This window comes from Genypterus blacodes, unplaced genomic scaffold, assembly GCF_046128005.1.
Source record: "Genypterus blacodes isolate CSIRO-AG114 ecotype Tasmania unplaced genomic scaffold, CSIRO-AGI_Gbla_v1 ptg000057l_1, whole genome shotgun sequence".
In the NCBI taxonomy this organism is placed as follows: Eukaryota; Metazoa; Chordata; class Actinopteri; order Ophidiiformes; family Ophidiidae; genus Genypterus; species Genypterus blacodes.
In genome coordinates, this window is record NW_027466869.1 from 1,603,514 (window position 1) to 1,630,185 (window position 26,672).

Here is a 26,672-nt window from a genome sequence, read left to right on the forward strand (position 1 = left end):
AAGATACAGTTGTTAACAATAATATGCAGGTTCCTTCTTTTTTATGTCACTGGTTGAGTCTCTCTGCTCCTTTTTGGGCACAGGACAGGCAGACCGCAGCCTCTCTTTGTTGTCTTTGTCCTGAAACGATCTTTTCAAACAGAAACAGAAAATGCCGACGCAAGGGTGTCTTGTGCATCCGCAGCCTCACTTGCTGTGTGAATAGAGACAAGTGGGGAAGGCCTTTCAGATTGACTTTCCACTCTCTGTCAAAGCGGCATTCAATTCAAACAATTCAGCAGGCAAAGTCTAACTAGGGCGGAACAGAAGGCAGGGGGGATTGTGTCGTGGTCCACATTTTACATATTTAAGATATAATTCTGAACAAATTCACACTTAATAAATGCTTGTGCTGCAGAATAAACAGTTCATTTCCTTATGAATTGAATGTTGGGTGAAGTACCATGGTTCCCAGTCCGTCCACTGTTTTGCTCAAACCAAGAACATGTGTGAGTCCACATCTGTACGAACGACTTCATGCCTACCTAATAATTATAGAACAGACCTATTTTTACACTGCGTTCCTCACACACGCACTGTCCTAAACTTGTTATTATGCACATTTAGTCACATTTTACCACGACGTCATGTGCACACACACATAGCCAGCCAGCCACCCTCACACACACACACACACACACACACACACACACACACACACACACACATAGAAGCAGTAATTGTAGCTACCTTTTGTCTCTCCATAAACCGCTATAAAATATGAGGTTTGATAGACGATGTCATGCCTTATTGACTAATGGACTGTGAAAGTGCAGAGTACCATTTGATGCTTTATCTTTTTATCTCTTATTTGTTGCTTTTAACCACTTATGTACTTTGATCCTAATACATTGCTCAGATGAACGTTTCTTGTTTTCCTTCTCTCCACCTTCAGTATCTAATGAAGCCATGATCTTACATTCTAAGTGTTTTTTAATGGGTATCTCTGTGTCTTTGTTTTAGGTGGAACACACCTTAAATTACCTGGAGATCCAGGGGATTTCTTGTAACAAGCCGACGCAGGTACCAAACCACAAACTAAGATGAGAGTAATGATTATAATAATTTTTACTTGTATTGCACCTTTCAAACAATGAATGTAGCTGAAATTGCATTTACGTTTGAGTGATTACAAACAAGAATACACACATATAAAGAGGGAGAGATTATGTCTACCACATTTTAAATGAATTAAAAATGTTTGTTTACATTTAACAGGCTTGTCTGATACACTTGATGATACACATGACATATTACCCATGCGCAGTTAACAGTAGTTGCAGCTTAAAACCTGGACCGGGACACCAGGTGAATGTAGCTCACATATCAGCTCACAACGCCCACCCTGTCTAAGCTCCAGTTGGTCCAGTTGGCCATCCTATAGCTGACCCCTGACCACTGCAGAGAAGGGATGAAAGATTGGAGTTTCCCTACAGCAGCAGTTATTGTGCAAGTCTTGTGTCACAGATGTGCTGGTTTTTAATCACACCGCGCCAACTGTAATCACTGCAGACACCAGAGAAGACGAGGAGGCAGCAAATGAGGAGAGGCAAACATGTCTGGAACACTAGTATGACTCATCATACACCTCTGGGCCCAAGATCACATCTGGCCCCCTGCTGATTTATATTCATAGCCCATATCGGCTACCTGTCACTCAACATTAACTACCTGCTGAATATGATAATTCTCACTAACCAAACTGTTTGTGCAGCTCAACCTCCTCTCCACACGTCAATCCTCTCAATGTCAACAAAAATAGTTCAGTACATACACATGACGGTCTGTCTCAAGTGCCAGCTGCGATTATGTTAATGTTGGCCTATGCAGGAAGTGCACATCACTGTATATCTGCATTTACATAATTGCAGTGAGTGTGGAAGTGTTGGCTGGTTTTGTAAGGATTCAAGTCGGCTCAGTTCAGTATTCAGTGTCATGATTTGACACGTAAAGGAGCAGAATATGCTGGACACAGATAAGATGGGAGGATATAAGTAGACTTATGTTGCATTCCTGTTGGATGACTCAATGGCTCCTGCCTCTTTACTTGCTTATTTAGCACAAATGTGGTTTCATGTTCCTGAATCACATCTTGGGAGCACACACACACACACGGTGGTGAGTCACTGGTTGATGTCGTGTCTCTCTTCTTAGCTGTTCTTGGAGTACGAGCGAGGCGCCTTCTCGCTGAAGCTGCTCTCCACTGAGGAGGTGAATGAGGTGGTCGCACACATCGGGAACTGTCTGCTCAGGATATGTCCCGGACTGCCACCCGGGTGAGTGCGACCGCTGCAAACCAAGGGTGTTTGTTTGGTGGAAACATAACAATTTATAGTTTTTAAAAGATGTTAGCATGCCGGTCATGTTTGTGGTGTGAACTAATGCTGACAGGCCAACAGAAGACTCTAGCTCAAATCATTACAGTGGTGTTGTTATCATTATTAGATTGATCGTGTTACATGTGTTAACTCAATAAACAAATCTGGGAAACTTTTTGGAGAAACATTTTGTAATGTTAGACTCCATGTTTTTGTCGAAGACAGCTGCAATATGATCTGTATTCATATGTGGTATTTCACACTGTATGTGGAAAAGTGCTGACTCATAGCAGGAATGTGAATCTCATTGTCATCCGTATTCAGAACAGGATACAAATGCAGATTTCACCACAGATAGAAAACCACAACGTTGCATAACCTGATGTTATGAATAAGTGAAACCGTCTCTAACCAAGAAGCGACTGATGAGCAGATCTTTGTGGCTATCATCGCCACTCACCAATTTGCTTTGTCAGGGATTAAGTTATGTGGCGTAAAATAAGATTAGTTAGGACTGATATGTGTCAAGTTACCCAGTTTTATTATTTTTATCAGAGAACTGAAGGAGTGGACTCGCTAAATGGAGTTTTTATGTGTTTTTCTTTCCTCAGTAAAGTGATGAAGAAGCTCAGCATGGAGCCTCCAGACCGGTTGACCTCTCTGCAGGCATTATGGGAGACTAACAAGCCTGCGGAACCTGGACCCTGTGGTAGGAAACTTGATAGTGTGCTGCTACATTCGATCTCTATGATGATGATGATGATGATAACTGAGTCTCTCTCTCCCTCTAGGTGGGTTTTCGCAGATGTACAGGTGTGTGTGTGACTGGCTGGGGCTGCCTTACAGAGAAGAGGTGCAGTGGGTGAGTATTTTTTTTAATTTATTATTTGAAGAAGTCGTCGCTATTTAGATTAATGCGCCAGTGCAGTGAAATGACCTTTTGAATGAATTGCTACATTTACATAATACATACATAAAGATAGATAGAATAGCCCGAACAGTATGCGACTCCACCAGGCTTGTTTGCTCAAATCTGTATATTTCCCAAGCTTTTGAGTCATTTGCTCTTTTCTATCTCTATGTCACACTGAGATGCGCTATGTCACTTTATAATAGCAGTTTTGATGAATGGTTTCTTTCCCAGGATGTGGACACCATCTATCTCACACAAGACACCAGAGAGCTCAACCTGCAGGACTTCAGCCATCTGGAGAACAGGTGGGTGGTGACACGGGAACGTCACAGATACTGTAAATGAGCATTGTCACCTCCCTATGTTATATAAACCTTCAGTAGAGGAAAGAAGATCTCTAACTGTGATACTTTAAGATTCTGAAGTGGTGCCGATGTGCAAACTCTTAACTTTGCCGTGTGGTCTTCTCCTGCCGTGTCTCCTCAGGGACCTTGTGGCCATCATAGCCGTCCTGGAGTTCAACCAGTGGTTCACCAAGCTGTCCACGAAGGACTACAAACTGGTCAGTTGCACGGAATACTTTTGCGTGTTGTGACTGTCAAACTTCACTATGCTTGGTCATCCTATGCTGTGCACTCATGATGCTTCAGACATGGAAGCAGTGGTGAACATTTGCACCCAAGCACTCTTTCAGTGTAAAATTTAGGACAAATGAATGAACCTCATACATCCGAAACTAATTTAGATTTCTCACTTATATCCAGTGTCGCTATATTTTTCTTTCTGTTAACAAAATCTGGACTGTGTAATATACCTATGAGTCCTCAAAAAGACTGCAATAATTGAATTCTTCTCCATCTCTCATATGCGCTCATCCCCTCTTTTGCTTTGGCATCATCCCGTCCTCTGTCTCTGCGTGTAAATCTCCCCGTCTCCCTTCACAGTCAAATATATTCTCCCTTTGTTCCCTCCGTCTCCCTCTCCTGCCCGTCCAGAGGATCAGTCCAATGTTCCCGTGTGATAAGACCGTTAATCCTAACGAGACAAAGCGGCTCCATGTCTCGGGCTGTTTTCCCCCTTGTGGCGCTCCATTACTTATCTCTCCGCCTTTGCTTTGCGCTCAGACTCACCAATTACGGCACACAGCTTCTTCGGTCCAAGCGAATTATCACACACCTCTGTCACACACCGTTCACTCTGTCCTGGATTGTCCCTCATTATGCCACATAGATTACACACAGAAATACACACAAGACACACGTGCTCCTTGCACTTGCACTACCTGCATCTTTGTTATCCTAAATTAGGTCTGATGTGTTGTGGCGTCCAAGGCTTTAGGGTTGGTGACATATATCTTTATGTAACTATTGTTGTTGCTTTGGTTACCCCCTTTGTGTGTGTGTGTGTGTGTGTTGTGTAACTGAATGTTTGTGTTTTTCTTTCATTTTTGGGTTAATTTTATGAAATGTGATCCGTCCCAAGCCTACTTAAACAATAATGGGTCAAGAGAAACAATTAGAGCGATGACGGCATGTGGTGTTACAGAACATGAGGTCAGCGCCTGAGCCTGGGTGGACAGAGAGAAAAGAAGGGCTGAGTGGAAACCCAACAGAGAGGTTTGGATGAAAGAGATTGAAATCCAGATCCAGGAAGTGATCCAGTCCGTGCAAATTTGGATATCTGCTGTAGACTGTCTGTCGGCGTGTTCTGTTGTAGCTCGGCTGGTGTAACTACATGCTCCGGTGGCCGTGTTATGAATAAGTCAAAGGAAAAGTCAGTGAGGCCGCGAATTAAAAGGAGAAGGCGAGTGAGAAGGTGAAGGGAGCAATAAATGCACAAGCCTGGAGCTTAACAATCTCCATCAAACGGATAAGAAGTCACTCAAGGCAGCGAGCTGTGAAGTGGGGGGAAAGCATGAACACACACACACACATTCAGCAGGAAGGTAAGGGATTACAACGCTCCTCTTTAGTTCTGTCAGCCCATTTGTCTCGTGGTCTGGCCAAGATGTTGAGCTGAAAATGAGTATGGAGGGACAAAAGAGTGGACAGCTGTGTGTGTGTGTGTGTGTGTGTGTGTGTGTGTGTGTGTGTGTGTGTGGCAGCATGTAGGGTCATAACAACACAATCAGACAAGGCCTAAATGGTAAAATGCTGCAATACTACACACCGATCCCATCACTGTGTCGCCATGGGAAACACAAGCTTCTTTGTGTGTGTGTGCGCCACCCCCCCCCCTTCTTTCCCTCCCTGTCCCTCCCCCCAGCCCCCCTTCACACTCATAAGCTGACCCCCTCCTTCTCTCTGCCACCACATTTACTCCCCGTTTCATACCTCAATCCCCTGATATCTGCATTCTCTAATTTATCATCTTTTTTTAATCCATCTTCATCTGCAATTACTCAGTAACATGAATAATGGCCTCTCTGTGCCATCCTCCCCTCGCATTGTCTGTCTCTCTCTCTCTCTGTTATCCCTTTCCTCCCCTCCTCTCTGTCTCTCTCTCTCACTCTCACTCTCTCCCTCTCTCTAAAGATAACACTCTTGGACAATGTCGCCAGTGTTCGGCCACACTGAGCCTATCGGCCGGGAGATACCGGCCATTAGAGAAGGAATTTCAATCACCAAGAATGTCAACAGCACAATTGTCCAGTCGAGTGCTGTTATTGTGATGGCAAAATGTTTTCGTTATGAATCAGCACAGATAATGAGCGGTGTACCGCTGCCACTGTTATGAGGCAAAATGAGGGGTTGTTGTTACGTGTCTGGGTGCCTGAATGTGACACAGCACACAGTGAACTGGGTCAGTGAACACCCAGGTCCGACATGGAACAAATGACCAACTGGTGAATGAATTTGTTCTATAATTAAGTGTTTTTTTTCCCTCCTCCTTTGACATTGAAACACTGTGGTGTCCCCAGTGTCCTCCTGTCAAGTATAAAGGGAAAGAGACACGAAGACACACACTGTGTGTGATAGTAACTGTCTGCATGCTGGACGTTCCTGTGCAAATTAGTGAACAAGTCTCAGTTTGTTCAAGTTGAAATTGCATTTCTGGCCTCATAGTTTGTTCATTTAATCATTATAATGATATGATTTATAGAAATAAAAAGAAGTCTAAGCCCATGCAGTTTCGACATGAGTTTGTCTCAATGACTTTAGAAAAGGACTGCAAACATAATTGTAGATGTAAGGAATGTCTTTTGGTTGTCTTGCTTACTCTGTGTCGATGCACAACAAAATGTTCTTACTCACTGTGTGTGTGTGTGTGTGTGTGTGTGTGTGTGTGTGTGTGTGTGTGTGTGTGTGTGTGTGTGTGTGTGTGTGTGTGTGTGTGTGTGTGTGTGTGTGTGTGTGTGTGTGTGTGTGTGTGTGTGTGCCTGTGTGTGTGTGTGCCTGTGTGCCTGTGTGTGTGCCTGTCCAGTCCACAGACGTGTGTGAGCAGATCCTCCGGGTGGTTTCCCGCTCCAGTCGACTGGAGGAGCTCGTTCTGGACAACGCAGGGCTCAAAACGTACGAGATTACTCAAAATATTGTACTTACAGTATGTATTTACGTCAGTCTTTCTGTATGACTCTTCTCTACTGAGACCAATGAAGTCAACCATTGGGATTTTGTACCTTTTTTCGTATTTTGATTCCATTTTTGGTTCCGCTTTGAAATGATCTGCTTTGAAATGTCGTCCCTCTCTCTCTCCCCTCCTCTCTCTCTGTCTCTCTCTCAGTGATTTCGCCCAGAAGCTGGCCGCCGCCCTGGCCCATAACCCCAGCTCAGGACTTGCCACCATCAATCTTGCCAACAACCCACTGGAGGATAGAGGTACAACGCTGACACGCTTCTCCGCTCTAATCAGGCCTAATGTATTTGTCTCTGGTCTGTTCCAAGTGCTCCACGTCTGAGCAAACGCCATAATCACAGAGGTGGCAGTGACATTTGGCCGCGCCGATGTTTCCCCTTTTAGCAGAAACTGTCATGACATAATCAATTCTGTGTTGTATCTTCTCAGATGACATTAGATTAAGCTGTAGTAAGATGTTTTTGTGGTTATGACACCCAGTGAGCTGTTTTGTCTCTCCTTCTCTCCAGGTGTTTCCTCCCTGGGTGCTCAATTTGCCAAACTTCGTATGGGGCTCAAGCATTTAAATTTTTCCAAAACCTCACTATCACCCAAAGGTACTTCACCATCCCCCTTTACTTCCACTGCGTGTGTACATTTGCTAACACAGTTGAATGTGATTGGTAGATTTAAGTGTTTTGTCCCTGCTGAGCTGATTAAACTACCTTGCGATTCACTTTTTCCACCATCCTATGTATGCCGCTTAAATTGCTCTATCTAGAAGTTACAGCACGCAAAAGGGTTCAATTTCCCTAAATGCTGCTTGTAAATCACTTCTCTCCTGTAAGCCGAGCCACAGCTTCTCAGCATGATGGAGGAGCCTTTCTGCGGTAATAACGTGTAATGAAATGCGGCGAATATTAGTTTGTCCCATCAGGGTTCCAATATTCCTCCACTTGTAGCAAACGAAAGAGGCTGATTATGTCGGAGCTTTTCTGCTTTTCTCGTTCTGAATTCAAATCCACTGTTAAAAAAAACAACAAAACCAAAAAAAACCTCCAGCACCTGGCAGCGTCTGTAGGGACCCACTCCAAACATGTTCTCCTCTCAGGCAATCAATAGAGAGCGATCATATTCCACAGTGCAGGATTACTGAGAGGGCGGCGCTGCTCCCCTACCTAAAGGGCCGATCCATAATCCAAACCCCAGCAGCCCCGCGCTCAGATCAAAAGCACGGATGGAGCTTGTAATTCAACAGATCAGTCGTTTGATCTGTTGAAATACTCTGTAGCTGCAGATTGAAAATCTGTTGAATTTGATTTGAAGATATAGAAAGGATTTTTAAATTTTCACTGAGTTGAAATTAGACGATCGACAGAGAATAGAAGTTTCTTTCTTTTTTAAATTCCTTTCTCGTGCTCTTGTTAACCCCAGGAGCTCTGCAGCTCCTCAAGACGGTGCTCAGAGCTTTATGTTATATAATAATTCCAAAATGATTCCTCATGGCCTTTTTTATTGTAAATACTTCACTCCCTCTTAATTTCCTCTGCTATTTCCTTCAATATGCTTTCAAAACACAAAGGGGAGATTTGAGGTTAACTATAATGCTGACTGTGTGTGTGTGTGTGTGTGTGTGTGTGTGTGTGTGTGTGTGTGTGTGTGTGTGTGTGTGTGTGTGTGTGTGTGTGTGTGTGTGTGTGTGTGTGTGTGTGTGTGTGTGTGTGTGTCTTTAGGGGTGAACAGTCTTTGCCAGTCACTGAGTGCCAACCCGTCCATACCCAGCAGCCTGGTCCATCTGGACCTCTCAGGGAATATCCTCAGAGGAGACGACATGCAGGTACACTGACACACACACACACACACACAGCCTAAACGTAGATATATACAAACAAAGATGAAGGCAGAACAACAGGTTTCACATACATGCACACACACACTTTCTTATCCGCCATAAAGCTGCTATCAATAACACTTAATTGATTGAAACAGTTTGGTGCTGCAGTCGTGTGGAGGCCTCGTCCGACCGCTGTACATCAGGCCACATGTCTCTCTGCAGGAGAGCATCGACTTTGCAAATGTAACATCTGTCAAGCACAGTGGGGGTGGAAGAAACTTTTCATCACAGTTCATGTTTTTTCTCTCGAATTCGTTTTAAATTAGGTGTACATTGGTACCAGTTGCTCCAATTTTGTAGTTAATTTGGTGCTTTATGGCGTATTCTGAATGAAATGTATTAATTAACTGTCATGTAGTAGAGTACTGAATGGTGTCGCGTTGAGAGAAGCATTGGAGCATCTCGTCACAGGTACTTTCAGCCCGTCACCTGCATTTCAGAGGTCACTGTCATCCGCCTCCGTGCTGCCGCAGCTCAAAGCGAAAATGGTTTAATTTACAACCTGCGGGAGGACATTCACACCTATCACTATCTGACTTTATGCCTGAACATAAGGATGTCTAAAAATATGAACTCTCCCTGCTTCCTTCTTCCGACTGAGAGGCTCGGCGGAAATAGATGGCAGCTTTGCGTGGGTTTCATTTGAGCTCTAATTTAAATGATGGACTGCAGACGAGCGGAGTTTTCTCTTGGCTGCGTTCCTAATAAATGTCTATTTGTGTAGCAGAATGGAGTCATATCCCTCAGAGATGACAATTTCTCTTTTGTAACACTGTGTTGGGTTTTCTTCTTTATTTTGCTTTTAGTATTTCTACCACTTCTTGGGTCAACCCAACAGCCTGGCGACCCTTGACCTCTCCAACACTGACTGCTCATTAGACCAGGTGAGTAGGCAGAAGTCTTTATCTTTCCCCTCAACAAATAACACACAATTCCATTTGCACTGTGTTATATGACTTTGTAGGATGACATGCTCCTCATTAATGCGTGTGTTGAATTGAATGTTTTCCCATTTGATACCTCCACTTAATCTATGTTTCTGTCCGCTGCCATGTAAATGGTCTGAATAGTGTATGTGATGTATTTATGCGGGTCTGGAGCCAAATACTGCTTATTGATTAGTCTGAGTTGTAGCCAGCTGTCACCCAGTCACTGAAGATATTGATTTGCTCCCTAGTTTGTATTCCCTCTCTCCTACATGCAGCCAGATCAGAATGCATATGCAGACTTGTAAACACACAGCACGCACACACACACACGATTACCTCTCTCTATCTTTTTATCTTCCTCACCGTCTCTCATTAGCACACACGTGACACCGCAGCAGACAGTAATTAGACATGAACAACAGTGGTGTCTAATCAAAAGTCACATCAAGATAATGAAACGGTGACGGTTGTGTTTATATTCCAGGTTTGCTCGGCGCTGCTGCGAGGCTCGGCGGAACACCTCTCTGTTCTCAATGTGGCAAAGAGCATCTTCCCTCACAGGTATCAACACACAACCTGCTGCTATGGCGAGCTGATTGATTAGTTTGACCATTTTACGAGGCGAGCTGAATGAAATACTGACACAGTTATAGCAAGATTTAACAGTCAAATGCCAAGTATGATGTAATGAATGTGCTGTCGATGGTGCTTTTCCAGCTGAGTATGGCACATTCATTCCTGGAGCTGACCAATTTGGGGTTTTCAGTGTCTAGCTCAAGGACACTGTGACACATAGTTAGGAGCAGGTAATTGAACCGCCATCCTTCTGAGAAATGACAACTCACTGTACCGGCTGAGCTACAGGGCTAAGATAAGAAGAAGGAGAAGACAGCCAAGAACATGATGAATGATTTATGTGTCTGAGATTTAAATGAACTGCTGCTTCAGTCTGAAAGCAGGAACTGCCAGATTCCCCTCCAGCTTTGACCTAAAAATGGCTGATTTTGCCGAACATACTGTCGCTACATAGTTGTTATAGGAATTTCATTTTTAAGCTTAAATTGTCTATACATTGATTTGTCTGCCACCCTCTGGTGATACGCTGTCATTACAGACAAGGAAGGGTAACTACAGTGTGAGGTGATTGAGCCAGTCTGATGTGTGTTCGTGCATCTGTACATGTGTGTATGTGTGTATGTGTGTGTGACAGATGGGCAGGGTGGGGTTAGGGGAGTGTTCCCTCCTGTTATTACTGCTCACTCCAGTGTGTCCCAAGGGAATCAGGGAGACACTAAGAGGACTTCATCAAGGGACAAGCGGAGCAGAGGACTGGAGCGGGGCTGGGGAGGGACGGCGAGTGTAGAAAATGGAAACGGGAGGGAAAGAGAGGAACAGGAAAGGGAGGGGGGGAGGAGGAGAAGATGAAGATGCAGTAGGGGGCAGGAGAGGAATACAGTGGAAGAGGATAGATAAAGGAGGCAAGACGAGATGAAGAGAGAGGATTTGTGCCTGATTATGAAGTTTAGAATGGAGTGGATGAGAGGGAAGATGGAGATGTGGGGAGTAAGAAGAAGAAGAGGTCCATTTTCTAAAAAAAACATGCAAGTTCAAATGTACTGTTTGCAAGAGTTAAAACTTTGTTTCAAACTGTAATGGGTCACATATTTAAGCTATCACAGGTGTAGTAAAAGCATTATGTTGAGCCGGAGAAATTTGAAAAGAACTCCACTCACACTCCTGTGTATCCTTCTGGCATTACCTGTTTCCTCTCTTCTTCATGTGCAGGAAAGGTAAAGACGTGCCCCCCTCGTTCAAACACTTCTTCAGCAGCGCCACGGCTCTGAGCTCCATCAACGTGTCAGGAACCAAGCTGCCACCAGAGGCCCTCAAGTGAGAAAAAGATGCTGCAGCAAAACCAATGTTCTCTGCAGTGATCAGCTTCATTAGAGTCAAACACACACATGCAAAAATATCTACGCCTGCTTTGATTGAAGTTTTCAACCTATCTCTGAGTTGTGAGTGGCTGCGTTTCCATACATATTGTTTGATGTAATACTCTCGCTGTAGATCTCTCCTGCTCGGCCTGGCGAGTAACCCCAACCTGAAGGAAGTGTCTCTAGACCTCAGCTGCTGTGAGGTAAGACCCCCATAGACGGACCAACAAGGCCACTTCATCACAATTTCAGTGTTGTTCGTTTAAAGTCACCGGTGTGCTGTCTGCTCACATCACTCAGGATGATGATGATGCCGGTAAATAAATGTGTCGCAGCAGAATACAGTCAATCGTCTCCTCAATCCTGAAAAATCCAGTGATAAAATACAGTAATTATGGTTTGAAATACAGTTTTTTGTGGCACAAATTCCATCCAATTTTCCCCAGTTTGTCCCAATGGATCCTCTGTGAACACTATTACTCCTGCTGTCTAAGGCACTAAGCCGCCTGAAGCCCCTAAATAATAATAATCCCTGCTGAATGCTGAGAGCGTTTGAGCACTCTGTTAAGGGAGAAAAAAAAAACCTGAAGTTGGACTCGTGACTGAAGCGCTCCGAGTTGTAAAAGTCCTCGTGTCAGCTTAATTTTTTTTGAGAGTGCTGTAGTAATGCTTTGGAGCGGACACTCATCCACTGGAATCAGCTTTTTAGAATCCTCTTCCAAACCATTTGACAGGCCAGTGAAATTGTTAAGAGCCCCTATAATGGTATACTTGGCAGGCAGCAGGAGGAGGTAAAGGAGGAGAGAAGAACGCGGGGGGGGGGGCAGGTCCCCTCTTTAATTGATTCACACAACGGCTGCCCACGCACACACTTGCACACTAACTGAGGCGGCGGACACACACACACACACACACAGAGACAAGCTTGTTGAGGATTCAGCGGGATTGCTAAAGATATCACATGAATGCAAATTACAAATTACACAGGAAATCCAATTCCAGATTCCAGTAGAAATCCTCCAGATTGAAGCGACGGGGAAATGATGCGTTCTGTCCCCCTTTTTTTTTTGTTGGAAGAACTAATGAGATGTTGGGTGGAGGCATCTCGTAACTGTGCTCCAACTGGGCTGGCAGCACGCAAAATAAAGCCTGTGTGTAAGTGTGTGTAAGTGTGTGTAAGTGTGTGTAAGAATGTGTAAGTGTGCGATTGGCTGTCACGTGTGTGAACAGAACCGATCATCAAACATCTGTGTGTTTTGTTGTGTAATTGTTGGCTTTGGCTCTGACATGCTGTTCTCTCCCCCCCCCTCCCTCAATGCCTCAATAAGCTTGGCCACTGTGTAAGTAACAAGCTGCTCACTCAGTAATTAACGTCTCATTCCTCCTCATTCTTGATTGTGTTTCAGTTTTGGGACACTCATTGTTTTATTCTTCCTCCAGGGTATCCCCCCCCCCCCCCCCATCAACATTTCACATTAAGCTCTTGATGTTCCAGAGGATCCATGCCATTATTTTCCCTAAGCATTCATACAGTAGTTGCCCTTGTAGCTACTTTGACTTATTTTATGGCTCTGTTTAGCATCGTACTTTCAAATCAGTATAGTCTGTGCCAATGAGTCTTTTTCATGGTATATCTGTGTTTTGCTTCCTATGTCTTTGCAGCTACGATCTGGAGGTTCTCAGATCCTTGAAGGGTGCATCGCTGAGATCCCCAACATCTCCAGTTTGGATATCTCAGATAACGGTAAGAGAATGGCATCTACTGAACCAACCACTCACCCTTACAACAATACGTAGAGGGGAGCCAGAGCCGACACACACACACACCAAACTCAGCTGTGATCAGTCCTCCTCACATCACTTATTTGTCTTCTCCCTCCAGGCCTGGACTCGGACCTGGCCACTCTGCTGGTTTGGTTGGCCAAGAACCGTTCCATCAGACACCTGTCGCTGGGCAAGAACTTCAACAACATCAAGTCAAAGTAAGGTGTAAGACATTAAGGGACACCGTGGGGTTGTGCTTGGGCCAACATTATATTAGCTATATAAAGCTATACATCAAACTTCATTTATGCTTATGTCTTTTTCTAGAAACCTTGCTCCGGTGTTGGACAGCCTGGTCCATATGATTCAGGAAGAGGAGTCGGTAAGTCACTTATTGATCGTCTCTGCCTTACATTGTCGCTTTGCACCAACAAGTAAAGGAGTGAATCACAAAATCACTGAATCTTTACCAGCTGCTCCGCTGCAGACCCTGACCTCTGACCTCTCCGGTGGAAGGTGGTCGCTAATTGATTTTCCCCGACACTAATCAATACAGTATCACATAGATCAAAAGCCAAAGGATATAGAGAACCTGTACAAATGCAATATTCTTTACTAAGAAAAATGCGATTGAGACAAAGATAAGGATTTCGAATTGCAACAAATCAATAAACATATTGTAATTACCGTTTACATGCACGTATTGTTAACTGAGGATTTTTACACAACAAACTGATCCAAGTACATCTCATTCAAGCTCTATTGCTGCCTAAAGACGGCAGAATGAACGAGTGCTGTGACTATTAATCAACTTTAGACAGCATTTCTTGTGTAAATGGACATTAAAAGGGTTAATTTTCCCTCTTGTACCATCGCTCTTACGTGCTTGTGTTGCATACATTTAGACACAGAACACGTACGCATACACAGACTAATGATTTTGTAATTTGATGACAATGAGCTTCTGTAGCTCCTGTGTCAAGTCTGTTGTTTCAGCAGTGGGGAGAGAAGGGAATTCAATTTATTTATGTTAACGCAGCATACAGATATAACTATTGTGGCATTTCCTGAATGCAGTTTGATGTTTTAGGGTCCAACTGTTGCTCCTTCTCATGCTTTAGAATGTGGAGCAATCTGCCAGCACAGTGACAGAGAAACATATTTTCGCTGCTTGTCTCAATGTTAAAGAAGACTAGATGTGGCACCAATGCAAGATGGGAGATTTCAGCTGTGGCTACTGGTGCACAAGCTTGTAGCTATTTAAATTAGCATATTTAATGTCTGCACGGTGGCCCATAAAAGCACATGGAAGCAGTAAATATTATTATCCTCTGCACAAGGCATAAGAAAGTCATTTTCTGCCCTTATAACTTTCTTGATGGGGTTCCTCCTTATGCTCATCATAACTCAGCCTCAAACACACACACACACATATTCTTTCAACACCACTGTCTAATAATAAAATCACATGAATGATAAATGCCCTCTCTTTATCATTTAAAAGATATTTCATCCAATTATCTCTCATTTCCTTCAACACTCTATCTGTTCTGCGTTTGTGCTGCAGTTCCTCTCATGTAATAATCACTGCAGTGATCTGTAAAATGAGACGGTTTCTATTGTTTAAGCAGCTTGTTCAGCCCATGTGTACCCTTATTGTGACGATGGTCATCAAAGCTGAAATTAGAAGTGAACTCTGTGTGTGTGTGTGTGTGTGTGAGTTAGCAGGTAGTGAAGGGAAAGGGCGAGCTCGCTGGCAGCGCATCAAAGGGATCAGGAGTCTCCCGCTGTAAATGGAATGCATAATACAGCAGATTAACACTGGTGGACAGATCGGCGCTGTCAGAGATTTGTCAACCCGCTTATCACTGGCAAATCATAAAATCTCCACCAGATTCAGCCTTTTGTTTGTGCGTTTGCAGCTGTAGGATCACAATAACACTGACTTTGACAGTCTGACATTTTGCCTCTGAAATGTTCTTAGACTAACTGAAAAATCTATGTTTTAGTTTCCGGCCTTCACAGACGATTTGAAGCTTTATCGATTTTTTTTGTACGATAGCAACCTATGAAGATCTATGACTCTTTTACAGCGTAGTGCAGCTAAGGTCACAGCTGATCCTGACAGCTATGAATATGATGCAAGTACTCATCATCATCATCATGGCAAAATATAACCGCCATGATCTGCCATCTACACTACAGGACATCTTGACAGGACTGCACCCATTGTTTGCATAATATAAAATCTCCCTCCGTGCCGTTTCATCCTCCTTTTCTCTCTCAATCCCTCCCTCCCAAGCCCCTCACCTCTCTGTCTCTAGCGGACTCCAGGCTGAAGAGCGACCTGACCATCGTGCTGAACGCCCTCGGCAGCAACTCCTCCCTCACCAGGCTGGACATCAGCGGCAACGCCATGGGGGACATGGGAGCCAAGATGCTGGCCAAAGCACTGCAGATCAACTCCAAGCTTAGGTGAGGGTGCAGTTTGTCTGTTACATGTATGAATCACAAGTCGGTGATGTAGATACAAGGTAGCAGGACAAGCAGGTGCATGAAGCCTTCCAGCTGTTATCACCATGTCGATTTATTGAAATTCAATGCTTGCTTTAATAGATGCAACCCAACCCATGTGGTACTTCCACAATGCCTCCAGACTTGATCATCATTAACCAAAGTGTTACAAATCAATGTTGCAATCATCACGCTCGAGTCATTTCATTTTGACTTGGTGTGTTTGTGTGTATAGGACTGTGATCTGGGATAGGAACAACACCAGCCCACAGGGACTACAGGACGTAGCGGCCGCTCTGGAGAAGTAAGCAGCTCTGCCTCTCTGCTAGAACGCAATGTTGTAAATCTTTGTCCACCCCCTGTGAATTTATATTCCCTCACAGTCTGTCAGTATCTGTAGTAAGGGGTGTGTGCACAGTGAACAGTTTATCTCAAGCAGACTGCTGTGTGGACCTGCTGTGTGATATTGTGATCCTGGTTAATGTCCTGCATCTGTTTCCATTAGGAACTTCACTATCCGTTTCATGCCCATCCCTATCATTGATGCCTCCCAGGCTCTCAAGGCCGGCCCGGAGAAAACAGAGGACGCCTTGCTAAAAGTACATATATTGTTTTTATTATTATTTAAATTCTTCCAGCCACCCTCTGTATAGTTGTCGTGCTTTTTAAACAGTCTTTCTTTGGTCTTTAGCAGAAAACGTGTAAAAAGTGGAAAACCGTTGATGGCTACATCTGGGCATTGAATCACATAATATAGTCTGAATAACATGTTTACGTTATTAAAGCTCTGTTTTTTGTTGTGACACTGTTTGTGTTTTCTACCCAGATTGAGAATTATTTATACAGGAACCACGAAACCAGGAAGTACCTACAAGAACAGGCGTATCGGCTTCAGCAGGGCATCGTCACCACGACCACACAGCAGGTTTGCCAACAAGTATTACATTCAGTTTGAAACATCGGAACCCACAAAGTCTACGGCGCCTTCACGGACTTGTTATTCTATGTTGTCTCACAGATGATCGACAGGATTTGCGTCAAAGTGCAAGACCACCTGAACTCTCTGAAGAACTCGGAGATGGAAGCCATCGTGGATGACGTCAGGTCAGCAGAGAACCTGATCAAAGATGCCAGGAACTCTAAAACGGTGAGAGGAGACACGTATTCCTCTTGAGTCTAGATCCAAAACTTGATCTTATTATGTTGTGAAATCATATTTAAATTGGACAGTTGACGCCCACTAAACTAAATTCATATGAGTGCACATTGGGAGGCTATTTTAAAATCTCATTTGTCCCCTTTCCTCTTCTCTGTTTCTCTCCCAGCTCCTTCCTAACCTCTACCACCTTGGAGCAGCTTCCAGAGAGGAAGTCAAAAGCTCCTCAGTAGGAGCCATCCAGGAGAAGCTGGAGTCCATGGCAGGGGAGGTCACAACGGTCATGGATCAGCAGCTGCAGGTATGTTGTGTAACTTACCGGAGTAAAAGGTGGACAAGATGGATTGTAGCCAACGTTCGCTCTCCTTCCAGACTCTGTTGGAGTCCATGGTGGACGCAGCAGAGACTCTGTGTCCCCATGTGATGAAGAGAAGCAACCTGCGTCCAGAGCTGATGAAGGCCAGCACAGCCAAGATGGTCGTACCCAAGAGCTTTGTCACCAAAACCCTTCTGGAGCAGTCTGGGGTTGATATTATGAATAAGATCAGGTGTGTGTGCAGCTCATGTGTGTGTGTGAGAGTGTGAACGGGAAGTTTTGCCAATTTTATGTACATCTTTTTGTGTCTTACTCTGACCTCTGACCTCCCTCTTCCCATCCCCTCTGTCTGTGTGTGTGTGTCTGTGTCAGTGAAGTGAAGCTGAGTTTAGCATCTTTCCTGTCTGACCGCATTGTTGATGAGCTTTTAGAAGCTCTTTCCACTTCGCAACACTCTCTGGTAAGATGACGAACACTGTTTATTGACTCTTTTTTTTTACACACCACGTCTGTCATATTCATGTTTAACTCTTAATCAAGTTTGGTCTGAGCATCCTGTCCTCTACAATACCTCTCATACCACAATCTTCCACCTTTCCTCCCCTCACATCTTTCCCTTCATTTCCCAAACTACTTTCCTACCTCCACTGCTTCTCCTCCCTCTTTTCGTCTGGGCTTCTAACTCTTCTTCTGTCATGTGGCTCTCCTCCCCCTCTTCCTCTCCTCTCTCATCCCCCCCTAGGCAGACCACCTGGTGCGTCGAGGTCGCCCCTTGGTGCAGCAGGAGTCGGTTGATCTAGACGTCCCAGAGGAGCGGATCCCTAAACGGGCATCGGCGGAGATGCTAGAGGCTGAGAGGATCGAGGATCTGGAGACGTGCATGGTAGGCATTTAGGGAGGATCTCAAATCTGTCAAACATACGAAATAGATTTATATCAATCAGAGAAGTATGTCAGAATGTATTTGTGTTAAAGGATGTATTGCTCTATGGGAAGTATAGTGTTACAGTGATTCTAATTTTTCCTAACCCTTCCCCAGAATTATGTCGTCAATGTGCCAGCTCTTTAATAATTGATAAACAGAGCGTATTATGCAGTTTTAAAACAAGAATATGAACAGCACATCTTGGTTTAATAAGCCGCGATACTCCTCTTTTCCATCAGTATCTTGTTGAGTTTGCCTCTCAGCCATTTGGTGCTGGATGGTGGGTCTAACATTGAACTATTCAGAGCTTGTTGAGTTGGAGAACCATTAAGAGGCAAAGGTTCAATGGATACAAAGAGTTACAAGCAGGTAAAAGCTTTGTAGAGCTACAGATCCAGGCGATACGTTTCTGTTGACGGCACTGATGTCCGACATTACACAGGAATATCAAAGTATCTGTTAACTTGTGAGTAAAGAAGGTGGAGAACCAACTTTTCATGTCTGGGGGACCTTTTAAGATGGGATGAAAGGACATGTTCTGGTTATTACTGAGGAAGTGGAGGGTCAGGATGGAGGAAGGAGAGTGCTGGGTGTCTTTGTACGTCTGTGGTGGTCAGCAGAGGCGGGATATCAAAGGTGGACGGGAAGCTGCAGGCTCTTCTGTCCGTCTCTCTGTCTGTCTCTCTCTTTTCATCCTGCGTAGGACTGCTGCTCTTTCCTTTCCTTTCATCCTTTCCTCCTTTCAGTCTTTCCATTCTAGCAATATGATCTGGCTGCTTCTCTTTCACGTCTCTCTTTTTCTCTCAGGTTTATTCCTTACCGTGTCTCTATTTGTGTCTCTTTCAACTTCTTTTCCTCTGTCCCTCCTCCTTCTTCTCTCCCCTCTTTTGCTCCATGGAGACTCTGTGCTGCACCAGTGTAAGTATCATCTGGACTGTCGCTCCGCACTGCTCCTTCCTTTTCTATCCACCTTCCTTTTGTCATTCTGAACATGTCCCTTTCATTCGACGTGCAGTGCCAGCATTCTCTTGTATTCCGAATGACCTCGTGTGTTGTATAGTATATAGCATATGTTCCATACAACAGTTAAAATAGAAAGAGTTTATAGTAATTGGGGAGCGTAGTGGTTATTTCTCTCTCCCTCTCTTTTATTGACTTGGTGTCCCTTCATAACCTCAACAACTCTATGAATTGTTCTGATTAAGTTTAGTTAAATGTTTTGTCAAATTTGGTCAGCGGTGATGAAGTCAATATGTCTGTGTTCTTCTAAAGTGAAGGGCAATCCTCACTTATACTGTCTCTATGCAGGTTCATATGTATTGAATCATTCAGTGGAAAGCATTTGTACTTATTGCTCATTACTGTTTGTGCATTATCTGTCACTTTATTCTATATTTATTTGCCAGTTGACTACATTGTGTTTTTGACAGGAATATAGCTGAAACCATTCAACAGGTCAGAGACTGTAGTGTAAAATATTTAATGTACTCCTGCAAGTGGACTGAGTTCACAGAATCCATAATGGCTAAACATCACTTGCAAATACTGCTTTTATATGTTGCCCCACAATTGATATTCCCTTATGTAGGTCTGTCTTAATGAGTATGTGCTCCTGTCCTCAGATGACCCCTAAATCTAAGAGGAAAAGCATCCACAGCAGAATGTTGAGGCCGGTGTCACGTGCCTTTGGTAAGCAGCTCATGAACTACTTTCATCTTATTGTTGGAATGAAATTGATATTGATTAGCATCAGGCTGATTTCCTTTTGCTGTGTTTAACTCGCAGAGATGGAGTTTGATCTGGACAAGGCCCTAGAAGACGTCCCTGTCCATATGGACGACGCATCCACTTCATCAAAAACTCCACCCACTCCCTCCCAGGCCCCACCCAGACTGGAGCACCGTCCCTCTGGAACGATGGTGGAGCTGCCATCCGAGGAGGAAAAAAAGTTGCAGCACTTCACCAAACTTCGACCCCGCAGGAACAAAAAAATGTACTCCAGCAAAATACCTGTGAGTCACACTAAGAAACAAGTCAAAACATTTATCAAGGTGTGTTGGCACAGAGCAGAGCTGCAGGCAATGATTAAATATCCTCTGAGTTAAGGCCAGTGCCTCTCACTCATTAAGTGGTCACATATTGAAGGCTCCCAGACAAACAGTAAGTCTATGTCAGGTAATGGAGGAGGAAGAGTGTGGCTGGTCTGACGTGATGATTCTTCATGTTCTTCCTCAGCAAATCAACAATGCTCCATCTCAGGATGGGGAACAGAACGGCCTGATGGGACGGGTGGATGAGGGTGTGGATGAGTTCTTCTCCAAGAAAGTCACCAAAATGGATTCCAAGTAAGAAATACAGTAGAGGTACATTACAGTACATGTGCTACTGACATTACTAATATAAAATGTTTCTTTTCACATTAATTTAAATAAGATCCCTTAAATCTCATGGTCTTTCTGTTCTCAGACGCCCTTCGCTCAAGAGTTCAGATTCTCAGGACGGAGAGAAGAAGAAGAGTAAAGGAGGATTCCTCAACCTCATTAAACGTTCCTCCAAATCTGATAAATCTGATAAATCCGACAAGTCCGACAAGAACCAGGCAGCCTCTTCGTCCTCCGTCTCGTCCTCGCCCTCTGTAGCCTCGGCCCCACCTCCTGCTATCCCCGAGGAGCCTTCCTCACCGAAGACGGCATTAAAGAGCCCGGCGCCTGAGCCAAAGTCGAGGTACTGTAGCTGAACAGGGATTTGGTGCTGGTTTCTTGGACCGTACGTGTGGTCGGCTCCAGCTCACTAACGCCTCCGGTTTTACCACTGCAGGGATTCCAGAGACGCCTCTAGCCGTTCACAGACCGCAGACTACAGCAGCAGCTCGGACCGGTCAGAGGAGCTTAGGACCCCCGACTCCATGGATGAGCCCTGGGAGGGTTCAGACGGTAGAGGCAGTCCACAGGGGGGCAGGCGGTACCCAGGGGTGCAGATGATGGGCAGCTGCCTTCTAGCAGAAATGAAGGCTAAACAGGAGAGGAGAGCACACAAGGTGAGGGGAAGAGGTGACAAAGGACGTGACTATGAACCACACTAACACACACACACACAGACAGGAAGAAGACCTATATGCTGAATTCCTCTATTTTTGGGCCTTATTAATACCTAGGATTATTTCACTGGAAATTCACCGGAAATCCATTAATTCTTAAAGGTGCTTTTGGTCCTCGTTCCTGCTTGCTATCTGCAGAATAGAAACAAAATATGTCCCATAAATCCTCATAGTGTGTGATTCAAAGGACAGGGAATGAATGACAGAAGACACATCCAGGATTTAATATGGGACATTATAGTGTGTGTGTGTGTGTGTGTGTGTGTGTGTGTGTGTGTGTGTGTGTGTGTGTGATAGAGACAGAGTGTTGGTGTGTGATTCTGCGTTCCTGCACGTCTGTCTTTGCAATGCCAGTTTTCGATGTTCCATCATTCTGAAATTGGCCGCTAGAACCGATTTTTCTGTTGAACTACTATGTAAAATGTGTGTGTGTGTTTGCTAAGAGGTTTATGGTGTTTGTAGCATTACATTTTTTTCAACCTTGTATGAGTGGCCCTTAAGCTTCCTCTGCCATCTGCCTGTTCTGGCTAGTTTCCAGGTGTGTGTGTGTGTGTGTGTGTGTGTGTGTGTGTGTGTGTGTGTGTGTGTGTGTGTGTGTGTGTGTGTGTGCGCGCGCGCGTGCGCGCGCGCGTGTGTGCGCGCGCGTGTGTGCGCGCGCGTGTGTGTGTGTGTGTGTGCGCGCGCGTGTGTGTGTGTGATTCTCCTATGTGCAGGTGAAATCTCACTGTTGCATAGCTCAGTTTGTCAACTGGACCCATTCTTTCAAACCCAACAGCGCCCTCTTCTGTCCAAATATTGAGTGGCAGTAAACGCATTCCTCACTACTGCAGCTCTGCACATCTGTGATCACTATTTGGTTAATTTAAAAAAAGAGTATGGTTAGATTAGAGAAAAGCTATTTGATCGGAGAGTTAAAATAAAACATTATGTTGGCTTTGGTAAATCTTGAGATTTCATGACCAAATTTTCATGACCAAATCTCTTCACCAGCAGAACGTGGGTCAGGTAATGTAGTCGACTCCACCTGCAGCTCAGTGTTTAGAAGTCGCTGCCTCTACATGTTTTTCATATTTCCTAATATAAAAATGTTGAACAAAGTCATGTTTCATCCATCTGTACCCATGCATACATTAACTCAACACTTTGTCTTTGTGCCTCCCTCAGTCTTCCAGTCCTGACAGGCCTGACAGCAATACGACAGGTGAGTGAGTCCAGAGTGTAGAATGTTGGAGGAAAATTACTTGGAAAGGACAAGAAGAGAATACAATGCAACAAAGCATGATATTATCTTATTCTTTCAAGCTATTTGTGACAAAGAGGGTAAGCACATAGATCATAGATCACAATGTGCCTGTCATTTTGTGTATCAGGTCTCCTTAGAGCTTGTGATGTGTTTACACAATGGCTACAGGCAACAATTACTAACAAAGAATGAAGCAGAGGCACTGTTGCCACAGTTACTTGAACATGTTGTTATGAGACTGAACAGGTAATGGAGACTTTCACCCGGTCATTAGATTTTACAGTTTATGGTAAAATCCCCCGCCTGTCTTCCTTCTGTCCACTGTTTCAGCAGCCAAGCCTGCCGCCACAGAAAACAAAACTCCCAGCGGCTCCGGTAACAAGCCTGAACCTCCCACCACTGGGTCTCCAGAGAAGAGCCCTCCACGCGGCGACAACAAGCCCGAGACCACCCCTAGAGTCAGGGTTAGCTCGTCCTCGGGCTCTGCCGGCGGACCGGTCAGCCCTAAACCCCCGGTGCCTCAGGGAGCTAAACCTTCCCTGGGTGCCCGACCCAACATCCCACTGAAGCCAAGGACCACCAGCAGTAGGAGCATAGGTACCGTGAAAGACACTAATTGTAAACCAGTTGCAGCACTGAGGGAGAGAGAATATGGATTCTGAATTGTTTTTCTTCCCCTGATCATCTTCCTATTAGATGAGGGCTCAGATTCCCCCAGCAGTGGCAGCGTGTCGCCTAAGGTCACAGTTGTCCCTCCCACCCTGAAGAGGGCACTGTCGGATAAAGAAAAGGAGGGCCAAGCAAGTCCACAGCCAGGGGTCTCTGCTAAAAAGACCTCTTCAACTGCTCAGGAAGGTGGGGTACAAAGGGCACCTGTGTGTGTGTGTGTGTGTGTGTGTATGAATGTAATGGCGTATCTAATTTGATTTGATGGCCGTGTAACACCAACTGTATCCTTCGTCTTCTTCTTCTTGGGTTTGTCCAGCGAGGGCAGCATCTGTGACGGACTCGGTTCAGCGGCCAAGCTTGCGGCGCGCCAGCTCAGAGGATCAGGGCCCCTTGAAGACCAAGGATCAAGCCCCGAACTCGGACAAAGACAAGGCAGCTGGCAAGAAATCGTCCGACTCTGGGGAGGAGGCAGACAAAGACTTTATTTTAATATGAGCAAAAAAGAAGGTTGCGAGAAAAGAGACCCGTCGACAAACCTCGAGATTTCCTTCTGAAATACAATTTACGTTTATATTTATATCAGAGGTTGCATCTTGTGTTTGATATTTTTATGTAGGTTCCAAACAAACCTCAAATCACACAGCATTTTTGGGGTCACAGCGAGCCCGACTGTAGTGTCTAAGCATTTTGATGAAGCTTAATTTGATTCTATACGGTGAGGTCATTGGTAGATACTAACACCTGGTGAAGTATCCTGTCCCAGTCCCTCAGTAACACCACATCAGAATGGGATACATGTCCTTCGAGCTTCCGTATCACAAACAGCCTTTAGATCGAGTGTTCACTCTGTTCCTTCTCTCTGCTGTCTGAGCACATTAGACAGGAATTTAGGCAGAATTAGTAGAATTAACCTAAAAGACTGGGAGAGACTGTGAAACTGGGTGCAGAGCTTAAAGTCAAACGTTGAGTCACCTATTTCTTGCAGTAGCTTGTCTTTCAGGGACCAAATGCTTATGAACAATACCAGTATCACTGTACTGTACTTGAACTCAAACAAACAACCAGACCTGGACCCAGTAGAAGTTCTTTTCTTCTATATTTTTGTATAGAAGTTTTCTATATTCTCTCTACGCGATGTGCAAAGCTCCTTTTGCTTCGTCACCTGACTTGAAAGGTTACTGCAACCAGTATGCAATTCATCTTTTCTACAGGAAAACGCAGGTTCGGCTGAGAATCTCAGCACTCGCATAAATCAAACACACACTGATAAACAATAAAGCTACAAGTCATGCAACCGGGGCTGACTGCACTGTTTGAATTAAACCCCACCCTCCCCGCCCTCACAGCAGACTATATCAAATGCCCCTCCTGAGTTGGTCTTGACCATAACAAAGGGAAAGGACTGAGGTACACTGATATCACTGATAACCAATCGATAAGGCTTTAGCACTGTTAACTCGCACTGTTCTCTGTGTTTAAACACTGTGGAAGAAAGGCCCTTTGCTTGTGTCAACCTTTAATAAGTCAGTTAGATGATGCGTCTTTCATTAGAGTGCAATACATTTTGAATTCTGTTTTACTCTGATGTCCTGTCTCAGATTATGCCAGTGTTTGTCAGGTAGGCACATATACACACATTGCTCACAAAGAAAACTGGCACCTGACCTGTGGTTACACTTTAACATCTAACATATAGGAATATTAGCCAGATGTTCTGATGTTTGATGGTGAAATGGGAGCCAGTGGCATTCACATCTTTGTCAGCGTCTTCCAATTTGTGACGTTTACATGGGAGAGATTTTGAGCCAGATTGCCCCTAAACGCGCTTCCTCCTCCACGTTTCCTGAAGACTTTTCACTAAGATTCAAACAGTAAGATACATGTGGCAGTGGTTTGTGCTCTTGTTGTCTCTGTTCAGATGTCATGTAGGATGCCGAGAGTGAAATTGAGTGGAGGTCGGCTCCATTCTCACCATTTAGACCTCCATGAACATTACTTTCCTACTGGAATGCTTCACATCCACACAGCTCAGGCTTCTTTCTCTTAACCTTTGTAAGAGCAAGAGATGCACATGAAATACAGGCCTGCAACCACTTCACATCAACTCCTGATATTTGCTCAATTTAGGCTTAAATTCAGTTCACTTTTAATTCTCCTCCTCACACATCTGTGCATGTGAACTCCATTGTGTGAAATTGTGTTGTTTGAGGGTCTAATTGAAGTCGGAGCCAAAAGTCGTCTTATTGCACCTTTTCCTACTGTATTTCTTGATGTCTGTTTGTAGGTTTATGAATTTGTTTTATTTTTCAATAATCATGGTTGTAGAAATAAAACTGTTCCTGTTGTACATAGTTTATATGTCCCTAATGTCAATGCACATTGGGATTTTCAGTCTCACTTCCAAAACTCGTACATCTCTTTATGTCTGAATATGTCAAGTAAAAGGAGCTCCAAGACATTAAAGACACACGTACTTTTCAATACATTAACATTAACACTCATGTAGTTCCGTATGTTGTAGACACATTTTTAAAACTTTGCTGATTATCTTGACATTGTCTACACACACTCTCTGCTTTGTGTGTGGAGTTGCAGCTGGCTGTGTCTCTGTTGCATGAAAGGCTACTCATCACTTCCTAACACAAATTGAGAAACAAAATGAATCCATATTTTGCTCATCTCCTGTTTGGCCTCCTTCGCTCCGCTGCACCCATTTTATTGGTAGTTATTTTGATCTTTCCCTTCATTTAAATCTGGGGCGCATTGGCGAGTAAGTGAGGAGCAACGGTAGCATTGAGTTTGGACTCCTGAGTGTCCGTGTGACTGCATGATGTGGCTGTAAGTTGTACTGTATGTATATATGTGCTTTCATACATGTAGGTATGTGTGTGTATAGAAATGTATGTGTAAGATATGCACATGTAATATACACACTGTGATGCATTCACATGCCTCTGTGAACACAGCAAATGCTATATTGTTTTGGTACTAAGTACACAGCTATACTAGGGGTTTGTATGTAACTTATTTGGAATAAAAAAAACACAGCGGCCGGTGAGATTTTGATCCTTTGTTGTTTTTCTGGTTATGTACATTGTGTCTATAAAAATAGAATTAAATTAGTTTTATGTGTTCAGTTATTGTAACATGTAATCAAGTTACTTTGCAAAGCAAAACAAATTCTCTTTTTGTTTCTCTTGAGCTGGAAAAAAATGCATACGGACAAACGTTTCCCCTTTCTCCTTGTTCTGTGGTACATTTTAGTTCCATTCTGTCATGGATCAATCTGTTTTTCGCTAAGTCATTCAACTGGTATTTGACTTTTCTTCATGTGAGTATTAATAATGATTAAAATAATTTTACAGGCTTTAAAATGTGTGCAATCTCTTTATTTCATATCTCCAGC

At 44.1% G+C, this 26,672-nt stretch overlaps 1 protein-coding gene across 1 annotated transcript; it reads left to right on the forward strand.

Moving 5' to 3' along the window:
* The first annotated feature begins 443 nt into the window (after positions 1-443).
* LOC143002475 (F-actin-uncapping protein LRRC16A-like) lies at positions 444-26,608 on the forward strand. The gene is made up of 36 exons (XM_076152593.1): positions 444-488; positions 1,003-1,062; positions 2,194-2,315; positions 2,969-3,066; positions 3,149-3,219; positions 3,502-3,575; positions 3,757-3,832; positions 6,694-6,782; positions 6,994-7,088; positions 7,356-7,442; positions 8,559-8,662; positions 9,526-9,603; positions 10,133-10,209; positions 11,434-11,538; positions 11,716-11,785; positions 13,245-13,326; positions 13,465-13,564; positions 13,674-13,728; positions 15,649-15,821; positions 16,096-16,164; positions 16,366-16,459; positions 16,687-16,785; positions 16,879-17,007; positions 17,186-17,317; positions 17,389-17,564; positions 17,705-17,792; positions 18,075-18,215; positions 19,880-19,946; positions 20,043-20,269; positions 20,493-20,602; positions 20,724-20,981; positions 21,075-21,294; positions 22,519-22,555; positions 22,928-23,194; positions 23,294-23,452; positions 23,583-26,608. Exons 1-36 carry the CDS (start codon positions 444-446, stop codon positions 23,759-23,761), a joined length of 4,113 nt encoding a protein of 1,370 aa, XP_076008708.1. The 3' UTR covers positions 23,762-26,608.
* The last annotated feature ends 64 nt before the right edge of the window (positions 26,609-26,672 follow it).